Source organism: Chrysemys picta, chromosome 13, assembly GCF_011386835.1.
Source record: "Chrysemys picta bellii isolate R12L10 chromosome 13, ASM1138683v2, whole genome shotgun sequence".
Lineage (NCBI taxonomy): Eukaryota > Metazoa > Chordata > Testudines > Emydidae > Chrysemys > Chrysemys picta.
The window spans coordinates 38013336-38025644 of record NC_088803.1 but is presented as its reverse complement, the minus strand read 5'-3'; the positions used below and the strand labels follow the sequence as shown (position 1 = coordinate 38025644).

General features: G+C 42.4%; 1 protein-coding gene across 4 annotated transcripts in view; it reads left to right on the top strand.

The window, feature by feature from the left end:
* The window catches only part of PREX1 (phosphatidylinositol-3,4,5-trisphosphate dependent Rac exchange factor 1), a 221261-nt gene that overhangs the window by 151155 nt on the left and 57797 nt on the right, over nt 1-12309 (top strand). For all 4 annotated transcript variants that reach the window (XR_006177052.2, XM_008172115.4, XM_008172114.4 and 1 more), the window contains exons 14-15: nt 3367-3442; nt 11236-11308. Coding sequence is in view for 3 of the 4 variants with exons in the window: in XM_008172115.4 (XP_008170337.2) it covers nt 3367-3442; nt 11236-11308 (149 nt within the window). In the remaining variant the exon portion in view is untranslated. The remainder of the gene's footprint in view (nt 1-3366; nt 3443-11235; nt 11309-12309) is intronic.

Below are 12309 nucleotides of genomic sequence, written 5' to 3'. Positions count from 1 at the left end.
GCCTGACTTTGGCAGGAGGATAGCCTGGATAGGGGCTTTAGAATTTGACCTTGTGTAACAAATATCAGCCCAAGGCATAGAACTAATCGAGGTGCACTAGTTAACCTGCTTCCAAGACATGGGATTTTTAAACCTTAATGCCTTAATGGAACATCCAGATCCACAATTACTGAAGCCTGTGTCATGAGCCTATTTGAGGTTCGGAATGAATGTCCTGTTTGGATGTCCTGTTCCGCTGCCCATGGTTGAGAATGGGACATTTTCACTCAGAGGAACTTTCTGTTTTAAGGTTCTTACAATTTTGATGACCAAGAATAACCCCTGCGAAAAACAAATATAGGGTATGGTTGGAGTCCCAATTTGATCAGAGTTGACCTCCTGTCCCTGAGTTGCTCAGGAGATGTTCCACGGCGAAAGATACTTTTGGCATGACAATGCTCTATCTGCAGAATGGACACACTTAATCATAATTCTGCCTAACTGAAAAGGCAATTACCCTGGAGGGTGATGCAGCAGTGAGTAGGCAAAGTGGCAATGTGTGTGTGTGTGTTTGTGTGTGTGCCTCATCCATTAAGAAATTCATATGTAAAGCGGAAAAAGCTAATAGTAATGTGAGCCAAGAAAAAATGTCCCTGACCTCAGGGTCCCTACAACATCAGATGGATTGTGCTGGATGCAGCAGTCTCATGAGATAATGATCGGCAAGGAATGACCCACCACGGGTCCATCTTGTGGCATTTTAACAATGCACCATTTTTGCTACCAGGAGATTCTCTAGCCATCCTTTTATTTCAAGATTAATCCAAGTTTATGATGGGATGGAATTAAATGGAGTATGACCTGGTACTGTGAAAAATTACAGCCACTGAAAACTTTGGGCTCCTCATGGATAGACTTACACCTTCAACACTCTCAGACTCTTCTTTGAAGTCAACCGCCCTTCAAACAAACTCTTCTTACCATCTGCCCAGGGTGGACTGATGTCTTCCACTCCTGAATCTCTGATCCTCCTACTTAATGACAAGTCTCAGCCTGTCCCAGCAGGCAGCAGCCTGGCACCATTCAGCTGTTCGTTGCCCCAATACCCACCTGTTTTGCCTTTCGATCACTGCTCTGTCTGGCATCTTCTGATCCTACTGTTCCTGCTGTCATAAGCTCCTGGTTGAGGAAGCTCACTTTTCAGAGCATGCTTATCTGGGTGTAAATGCCAAGAAGTATTGGGTGGGAAACAAGAAGTCCCTGATTTTATGACTCTGTGGATATTGCCTCTGTCACAACCCTAATCCGTTCCCTTTACTGAAAACACAGTGGCCTCGACACAGCATCTGCCTTTGCAGTTTGTTCCCACCCACCGATGGTTTTACAAAGCTTTGGGGCAAAATATAATGGTGCCCCACTGGCAGCAGAGCATGTCTTACTTTGGAGGGCGTTGCCTCAACAGCAAAGTATGTGAGGAGGGTGTCTAAAGAGAAAATTGTTAGATTTGTGGAAGACCGGCAATAGATGATTGACCAGCTAATGACGGTAAGGGTCATAGCAGGAGTATTTGTTTATTCCCCTGGCACTAGTGTGTGAGTGGTAGACAACACTTCCCTGTGTTATGGGGGCAGTAGGTATCATGCTACTTTAATTTGTCTGAGGCAGGGCGACTGGCTGCGATTCAGGCGTTCACACAGATATGTTTCCATATTGTGGCCACTCATGTAGTGGCATCACCTGCAGCTGATGTGTCAGTGAGTTAAGGTCCAGACATCCTTCCTGAGAAGCATTTAACTGGCAGCAGTGAGCAACTGGGCCTTGAACCAAGAGCCCAAAGCTAATGAAATGTTAGCCCTTTCATCCCAGTGTCAAAGCTCTCCCTGTACGCTGCTGTCCAACATTAAAATGCGAGGAGCCACCTCTCACAATCTGGAAACCCCTATTCATTAGAGCACAATATTTTCATGCTCTGCTTTCTTATTCTGACATTTCCAAAGCACATTTGCTCATGATAAGTGTGCGAGAGGGGGAAGGTGCCCACATAACTCCCACAGCTTGGGCTGGACTTAGTGCATTACTGGAAGCTGCCAAAAAATGTGTGTAAACACTATGGGGAAAGCTTTTGTTCTGAGGACACACATTTCTGAAAATGTCATGCTGTTTTTTCAAGTTCTGGAAGTGCTACTTCCCCTTCTAATTTCTTACTTTCTGGGTTATGCAAACATGCAGGTTGGAGTTATTTAAAACAGCCAGACACAGCACAGTTGCATCTGTAGGTGACCAGTAAAGGAAAAATGTGGGTAGGGTGAATTTTAATTTTAGATTTTTCTTCTTTGTCTTAAAAAATCTTTTGTATAGTTTGGTGCTAATGAAAGGGGCTGAGTTGATAGCACCAGAGAGTAAAATCTTCTCTTGAGCTATAGAACAGGTACATCCTGGAAGTAGCTGTGAAATTTTCTCCCACAAAACTGTGCCAATGGACCTCAAACCTGAATTGGAAGGACCACCTCTGGGTTGAGAGGGGAATTCATCCTCCATGGCCCATTCAGCAGTTGGCCTCTCTGCTGAGACTGCCAACAAGAGCAAGCCAATTAATGCAAATTAATTGCAGTAATGGCTTTTGCAATGTGGGACTAGGAATTGGATCAAGTTCACCAAACTCATTTCACCCAGGCCAGTGAACAGCCATAAAATGGAAACAGCTTTCATTCACTACTGCCCTGGGATGTATTCGATCCAGTGACCTAAAGGTAAAAGCCATTATATCCCAATGTCCTGAGCCACCTAATCCCCCTTGCTTTAGAGACTTGAGACAAATTTATTTCCATAAAGACCCAAAGCATCAATTATTTCCATGATCTTGGAACTGGAATGGACAAAACCTCTAAGGAGCAGTGAGTTATAAATGTATCTTTTCTTTGTCTCAGGAATGGTGCTGCTCTAGATGAGAGCAGGAGTGTAGAGGTGCTGGTCGATATTAGAAGTCCTAAGTACTGGCAATTATAAAAAACACTGTATTTGACCTCTTCTCCCTGGATATGGTGGGAAATAAAATTTAAATGCCAAGTTTCAGAAAAATGTGGATCTGAAGCTGGACATGTTGTTGATCTGGAATATGTTTCTCATCCAGGCTGTGAGATCTTCCCTAGTTTAAATCTCAGTCCTTTCTTCTAGAAGAGCAGAGTAGCTTCTACTTTTTTTAAATTTTATTTAATTTAGTTACGATGCTACACAAAACAGGGACGGTCTAGTTGACCTCGTAGGTCTTTCCCATCCATAATTCCTTTTCCTGCAGAAAATACAGATTGTAATAATTTACTCATTTATCCAGCCTAATTGAAATGTGTACATTTTTATACTGATGTTTCTTATTTTCTTTGACCTAAGAGATCGAGACTACCACTTGAAGACCTACAAATCAGTCATCCCTGCCAGTAAACTAGTGGATTGGCTGATTGCACAGGTAGGAAAATGTAGATAAATAGTACTTACATATATTGCTGTCATGCTATCATTGACAGCTTCTGAGTCGCAAATGCCTGTTCTCACTTCCTGGTGACATTGTAAATAAGAAGAGGGCAGCACTATCTCCTGTAAGTGTAAACAAACTTGTTTGTCATAGTGATTGGCTGAACAAGAAGTAGGACTGAGTGGACTTGTAAGCGCTGAAGTTTTACATTGTATTGTTTTTGAGTGCAGTTATGTAACAAAGAAAAATCTACATTTGTAAATTGCACTTTCACGACAAAGAGATTGCACTACAGTACTTGTATGAGGTGAATTGAAATATACTATTTCTTTTGTTTATCATTTTAACAGTCAAATATTTATAATCAAAAATAATATACACTTTGATTTCAGTTACAACACAGAACACAATGTGTATGAAAATGTACAAAAACATCCAAAATATTTAATACATTTCAATTGGTATTCTATTGTTTAACAGGGTCATTAAAACTGCGATTAATCATGATTAATTTTTTTAATCGCGATTAATTTTTGTCAGTTAATCGCGTGAGTTAACTGTGATTAATTGACAGCGCTAGAACCTGACTCTCCCTTACATAAAGACCCCTTTATTTTAAGTTCTCATTGATGAAAAGCACTAGATAAGAGCTAGGTATTATTATATTGCCAAAGTGACGTAAAAGGGCCTTTGTGTAGTAAGCATCGGGCCTGGAATGTTCTTCTTCGGAAAGGTTCTCTCCAATTGCATTTGACATCTTTTTACATTAAGGAAACAAACGTGATTGAAGACACACTGTGGGACCCCATTTATCAAATGAAACAGCTGAAGGGGGGCTACCTATTCCTGCCTAGCAAAGGCAGAAGGAAAGCAGACAGATTAGAGCTCAGGTTGTTGAATCTGTTCCATGTGGCTTAACAGGGTCCATGGAGAATGGGGGGAAAAGAAGCTGCTCTGGCCAAAGGGGAGCAATTTAATCAATCTAATGTGGCCATGATTGTAGTTAATCACAGTTCTGTAGGCAAGAGGATGACTCAGAGGTCAAAATAAAAGATCAGTCTTAGGTCTGGAGAAAGTCAACTCATTTTTTCCCCTCCTTTTCCTCATTCTATTCGGTTAATCCAGCCTGCAGGTTTGCTGTTCACTGAATTTTCCTTTACACTTCATGCATTAGGCTTGAATCATCTGTGTATAGAGGCTAAATTGATGTGTGTGTGTGACATGAGAAAAATGTCTGGGGTATTCATTTAGTTAATAGGAACATTGTCAACATTTAACTTCTGCATCTTGGCCTTGGCCCAATTCCCATTCATGTCATTGGGGACATTCCTTTGATTCTAATGGGAGTTGGATTGAGTCCCAAATTTGCTAAATTAAAAATCAAAAATATGATTTTTTTTCTAACTGGTGGCACTACAAATTCTTCCATGGATATAAAAATCCAGCCGGATTCTTCCTGCTACTTATGTCATTCCTTCCTTTATGAATAGGTCCTATGGAACTTAGTGGTAAATTTTTACTTTTCTATAGTTTTTTTTTTTTTTTAACTATCCCATAGAATTTAATAGAAAATTGCTTCCATGCTATGGAAACCTATAGGATGGTACAGAAACATATAGAAAGATGATTATTTTCTATTAAATTCTTCAGGTATTTGAGTAATTTCTCTAGAACCCTAATGCACTTCTGTAGAATTCTATTAGGACTTTTCTATAAGAGCAGTAATAAAGATTGTGTAATTAGAATTTAGCTGGTGGCCTTGTTGACGTGCATTAAACAGAATAGACTCCCAATTGCTCTTCCATAGCTGTGATGGCTCTACAGGAATGGAAAGGTGTTTGTATCAGTAAAGCAGATGCAACTGCCAGGCATTGAGGGGAGCATATGCAGCATGTTGAATATGGGGATGATGCCACTTTTATGTGGCCACTTTTCTGACTATAGCTACACTGTAAGTGCCCTGCATTTACGATAACAACAATCAGATTTCCAGTCAGATAGACCTACAAAGAGCAGCCTTCCTATGCACTTGCTTGGAATCCTCACCCCCAGATTGAACTGTTATCTTACAACTGGTCACTCTTTGGATCTTCTACCTAAATATTAAACAGCTGATTTCAATGGGAGCCGCTGGGTGCTCAGCCCTTTGGAAAATCAGTTCATCTTTTAGTCACCCAAATATGGCCTTAGGAATTTAACTTTAGGCACCCATTTTTGAAAATCTTGGTTGTGGTGTCTAATGTGATTTCATAATTAAACACATCACAGAAAAGGGATCTTGGAAAAAATGCACTTTCTGGTTCTGACAAACCCTCTATAGTCAGGATTTTAAGTAGAAAATCATGGTTTGATTTAGAAATGTACAAAAATAGTGAAGACCATTGTTTCCTTTAGATTCAATGACTCAACATAGTACTTGAAGGATGGAATCTGCCTTCTGTTTGTCATTTGGACTGGAAAAGTCAGGGGGATCTTTCACTAATAGAAGAGGCTGTTTTTCATTTCCTTGGCCCTCACAAATATTCAAAAGATTCAGCAACACAAAGGAGTAAGAGCTTTTTTCCTATAAAAGAAATGATATTTTAGCCATCATTTGAGATCCTAAACCCTGCCTCCTACTTGGAGAATATTATATTTTCTTGCATCTGTCAACAGTCAAGCTGAATTTAGTCTTGAGCGACACTTAACTATGTATACATTTAACCTGTTGCCATTTAAATTTGATACATGCAACAATCCTTTGTGTATCACATGCTCTCAGAATCTGGGCCCACATAGACACTAATTGCCTGATTATCAGAGATGCTGAGCACTAGTAGGTACTCAGCACCTTTCACTATCAGGCCTATTAAATTGTGCAACTTGGAATACTAGTAATGCATATTCAATACCAGAGAGTCTTTGTGTGAGAGAGGGACGCTGCGGGATTTCCAAAAGCCTGGAGATTTAATACAGAGCTTGCTTGACTTTTCTGTTAGTTATTTCGTGCTCACAATGGCTGGATTTGGTCTCAGTCATCTCCCATTCTGTGTCTAAGGTGTGTTCTGTATTCAACACTAGAACACAGTATTAGCCATGGCATTGGAGGGAAAAACATGGCCGATGGAAGATGGGGGTATTTATGTCTCATCCCATGGCATGGGGTTAAGCCCTGGAAAATGAAGACTTGTAAGAAAGCCTGTGTTGGGTATTTCTCCGGTGACCCTCTGACCATTGTCGGGAGAGGGCTTCAGTGGTCATAGCCTGAAAGGAGAAATACCTGCTCCAGCATCTGTGATTGCGTGGAAATTTATAGATAATCCACTAAGCATTCATGCAGGTGAATGGCTGGATCCTATCCCCTTCATGTTCCAACCTCATCTACCTCCCACTGACAGCTGGCTGAAAAAAGAGGAATACGGGCCCTTCCCATAAGTATGAGGGCTGTAGTAGTTGATGGAAGCTTAATAGCTGTAGCTGTGAGGAAAAGGCTCCAACAATCATTCTTGTGCTTTCTTCTGTACCACTATGAACTGGTCTGTAAAGGCCACTTCCCTGAACTGATCTGTAAAGGCCACTTCCTTCTCCTCCTTCAAATCCCTGCTCAAGATCTGGTTCTATCTTGATGCAAGAAATTACCCAACTAACAATAGCTTGGTATTGAGTGGCAGTTAAGGAAGGGTGAATGAGGCTCTCACCCATCTTTATAATCCCCAATCCTGGGCCAAGCCAAGGGCCAGTTTAGGCTCCAGCTTCAGGACTGCTCTAAGTCTCTCCAGCTGAAACAGCCCCCAGGAGGCCATTCTAACAGCAAGAGATCACCATAATGCAAGGGCCATGTCCTTTTCTCTTGGTCATTCCCCTTAACTTGGGAGTGGGGGAGGGCTACAAAATAGGTGGTGTAGGCTAGCTATGGTGACCCTGTGCCACATAGGGATTCTCCCATCTGAGGAGGATGTTCAGATGGTTGGTTTTACATCCCCTTTGCCTCACCAAAGGCGTGCGAAGAGGCTGTAACAGGGGCCACAGGCTGAGCCTTGTAATTGTAGATTCTAGACCTATCCTCCCTCCTTTGTATGTTGCTTTTCTTCTTAGATTGTAAGCAGGGCAGGGACTGTCTCCTTATGTGTGCAGACAGCACCTAGCACATTGTGGGTTCTACTGTAATGTAAATAATCATCACAATCCCGAGACAGAGCACCGACGAGAGCATCCCAAAGAAAGTGCTGCTGGGATGCTAAAGGACAGCTCCTTTTGCTCACTGGTAGAACTTTCATCATGGAGGTGTGTTTGTGTGCATCTCTGGGCATTTCCTTCTTCAGTGTGGGCATGATTCTCAGCTAGTGTAAACTGGCATAGCTATATTGACTTCTTTGGAATGACGCTGACTTGCACTAGCTGAAGCAAAGATTTTCTTAGGCATCATTGTAGTGGACAAACCATCCCTTCCTGTTAATTCCTCCATTCTCTCCTCCATACCATCCTTTCCTCTGTCTTATCCAAAGCCTTCCTCTATAATTCAGCTTCCATAAGCAACATACTATCTGCTTGTACATGTAACAGAGGGAAATAAGCATCTTCTAGGCACAGAATTTCCCTAAGGTTACTGAGGAGGTGCTGCTAAGTCAGCTCAGGACATCAGAAGACCACATCTGCAGCGGCAACTGAGCTGGCAGCAAGTAATTTGAGGATCTGGGCACCCTGGAACTGAAGTGTGTGCCCTCTTAAAGTGGGAGCATTACTTCCCAAGGCTTCCCAGCCTAGATAAGGGTCTGAATTGTAATGGAGCTCTTGCAGCTCCCAGTGACCTGAATTTGACTTCAGTGTGAGCTGCAAGTGCCCTGAAAATAACAAAAGAATATGCAGAGCTGGGAGCATTCCTGATCAGTCTGCAAAACTGTGCAGAACTGCACCTTGATTTTATAAGAATACAAGCATCTGCTGGAGACTATATTGGTACTGACAAAAATCAATTCACTTGTGACCTGTGTCAGAATTTGAATTCAGAGCCCCAGAGATGACAGAGGCTAATCCACCAATAGTTGGTCCACACTCCACCCAGAAAACATTAAGTGGTAATTCTAGGAAAGGAGGTGTGAAAGTAAAAGGAAGAATGTAAAGCAGAATGCTGTTACAAAGATCATTCTTCTAGCCCATTGCTTTGACCATGTCACCCCTCTTCGAATCCCTCCACTGGCTCCCCCTTCTCTATTGCATCAAACATAATCTACTTGTCTTCACTTTCAAAGCCCTCCATGGCCTATCCCCACCCTACCTTTCATCTTTTACTCACTATTGAGATGTAGACTCCTACCTCTGATCATAGGTGCTGGAACTAGCGGTGCGGGGAGGGGGGTTTACAGTTTGGTTCAATGGCTCTCAGCACCCCCACTATAAAAATTGTTCCAACACACTGCCTCCGATTGGCTCATGATGCCACCCTCCATCACCTCCTTGTTACATTTCCAAACAGGTGCCTTTGTGCTCTCTCCCATGATGCCCCTTGTGCTTGGGAGGAGCTCCCTGTAAACATCCCCAAAACTATCTCATCCTCCTCCTTCAAAACCCTCCTGAAAACTCTCCTTTACAGTGATGTCTACAAAAAAAACTTAGCCACGGTTTGGCCACCAGTGTATTGAGAACACTGCCTACCATGCTGGCCAATAGTGTCTCCTTGTACTCCTGTCTGTCTGTCTGTTTGTCTATCTGTCTCCATCTGTCGTCTCTTGATTCATACTTAGATTGCAAAGTCTTTGGAATGTCTTTTTGCTCTGTGTTTGTATAGTGCCTAGCACAGTGGGATCCTGATCCATGACGGGGCTCCTAGGTGCTACTGCAATACAAATAATAATAAAGGGATATTGGGCCTTATTCACCACAATGTTAGCTCATTGTTTCCCAGGGTGTAGCTCCATTGAGTGCAATCCATTGATTACACTGGCATAAAACCAGAGTAACAGGGTGGTGTGTTGATTTCATGTGCAGTTTCTGCAAGAGACACATCTAAAATTATATGTAGAATGTTAAATGATGTCTCTCTTTACAGTTTTTTTTATTACTGCTCTTATTGCAGTTGGAGGGATTGCCAAATACTATTTGGAAATATGCACCGAGGATCTGAAATGCTCTATTTTTAGTTACCTCCTAAATTTAAAAGGTGCTGGTTTTCAAGGGATGTGATCTGAGGCCATGCTAATGTCATAGGAGTAGCCAAGTTTGCTTTAGAATCCCCGCACTTGGAGATTTTAATGTGCAGTTGCCTGGAAGAGAACCAGATCCCAAAGGCTAATTTAAAGAATGGTGTCAGAAGGCATTTCCCCTTCAATTTATTCACAATTACAGAATTAAATTAGATTTTAAATCCCAGCCCCTATGCAGAGCGAACTATCCATTTAGCCTAAAAAATAAGGCATAGTGATAGCTGGGAATTGTCACATGGCAGGATGTTGAAACTGAGAAGAGACTTGTAAAGCCTTGAAATTAGTTTACAGTCAAAAATTGAGTTTACGGTTTATTAATACCTACTGCTTGTGTATCCTTGGGAGATTATGAAATAGACTCAGGCAACCCCTGGAGCAGTCGCACTGTATCCTGGCAGGGATACAGCCATTGCTTTTTATTTTGCAGATCTCATGGGTTTTGTCTTGCTGTCAGATAGTGGCAGTCACACCATCTCACAGTGAGCAGCATATGCAGAGGATCAGGCAGTAGAAGGGAGGGAACCTAAATGCAAACAAGTCAGGGTAATAGGAATCTACCCTAAGCATGTCAGTCATTCTTAGCCAACTTCAGGGTGTGGGCTTGGGGAGTACGGGACCTGTGCTCAAACTGTGTGCTTAATTTGAGTGTTAAATCCAAGGCTGCATGGGTAAGGTCTGCAGGGTGGAGCCTCGTCATTCTTCATACATTTTTTATTTTTTGTTTCTTTGTATTTTTCTCTTGAGAACAACCTCTAATGGCTGCAGTTGTGGCCTTTATTTTAGAAATAAAGGCACCTCAATAGGGTCTGATCCTGAGAGATGCTGAGCACCCAGAACTCAGTGGGATGTCACTCGGAGCTGTGAACCATACTCAGCACCTTGCAGGGGCTGGCAGCAAGCAAGAGAGGGTACAAGAGGCACACCTGCAAAAATCTTCCCGTGTGCATGCCAAATAAACTATTACATATGCAGAATTTGGGCATTTATTGCAAATAACCAATTTTCTGCATGCAAATTACTTTTTAATGATTTGTAACAGGCACATTTGCAGGTGCACCTCTTGCACCCTACTTTGAAATGTTGGCTCGAGGGCTTCAAATGATATTTAACTGAGTGAGTCCTTTTTTGTAGATTTGGCTGTATGAGAAAACAGAGTACCATAGAAGTTTAATTAAATGCAAACTTTGGTTGTTCACTTGAACTGATTATGCATAGAGAGTTTTCCCTCTCGGTTTAGATATAGATAAAAATCTCTCTCTCCTTCTAAGAATGAGTGGTATTGTCTGTGGTTAATGGGTACTGAACTCAATCTTTATTGTGATTGCCTGTAATAAAGAAAAAAAGTCTCCACACTGAGGTAATATTATTCGTCTGTGCTGGTAAAATAGCTGCTTTCCAGAGGCTTGGTCTTTTGTCCTCCCAATTCCTGTGGGAGGGAAGGGGTGCTATATATAGGAATGAATGGGATTTGGGCAAAGGGAGGCCTGTTTTAATTGTTTGCTATTGTTCTCTACCACTCTACTAATTTCAGAGCTGCAAGCACAGGGCAGGGAAATTGTTTAGATTAGGAAGTAGTCTGAGGTGTAACATTTATCCTCCTGTTTCTAGGGAGACTGTCAGACTCGGGAGGAAGCTGTCGCACTGGGCGTTGGACTCTGCAATAATGGCTTCATGCATCACGGTAATGTATCAATAACCCATCTCATAGCCAATTAACAGAGCTCTCACTTCAGTCTCATTAACCGGGGATATCTGCAAATCCCTCTCCTATAGGCTGTGCCACACATGCTGATATACAAACAACTGCAGAGGTCCTAGCAGGATCCATCTGAAATGCAGCTATGGGGAATACTGCAGGCATTGAGCCTATACAGAATGTCTGGGGTATTAGCTCCCCCATAGGGTCCCTGCGTTGATGATACAACAAGGAGTCCGGTGGCACCTTAAAGACTAACAGATTTATTTGGGCAATAATCTGTTAGTCTTTAAGGTGCCACCTGACTCTTTGTTGTTTTTGTGGATACAGACTAACACGGCTACCCCCCGATACTTGACACGTTGATGATGTTCATGGTAAGCACTGCAGCACTTAGCCAGTGTAGAGGGGAGATATTTTTCTCACCATGTGTTTCAGTGCCATGTCTGGGCCATCGGAAATGCCGCACATGCTAAGTGCCGTCCTGAAATGTACTTCAGTGGGTCTCAGGAGTGACATGACATGCCCTGGTCTAACCTGTGCTGAATCTCCAAACATGAGGCTGAGCTATTCTAAAGGAATTGCCAAATTGCTCAGTCCAGTTCCTGCCTCTTGGAGCTGCCTTGGCAGCCCTCAGAGCTGAGCTGCTGGAGCTGCCAGATTCTCAAGCTCAGCCCTGTGTTTTGAGGTCTGCCCTGCTCTTTAATTTCTCGTGGCTATTTTAGATGGTTTTTGCACCCCCCCAGCAGTAAAGATTTGCTCTAAAATAAAAGCACCGGCTGTTTACTGACCCCACATTCTGCCATCTCCCATGTCCTCATAGTAATCACAATGCGGCATGTGGGAAACCCAGCTGAAATATCCAAAAACCCTAGTGCAATATAGGAGTAGCAATTAGTGAGGGAATGTAAAGAAGCATCACTATAATTCCTGCCCCAAAATGAAAAGGTACCACCTCTCCGATAGGCATTTTAGATGGGCAAAGC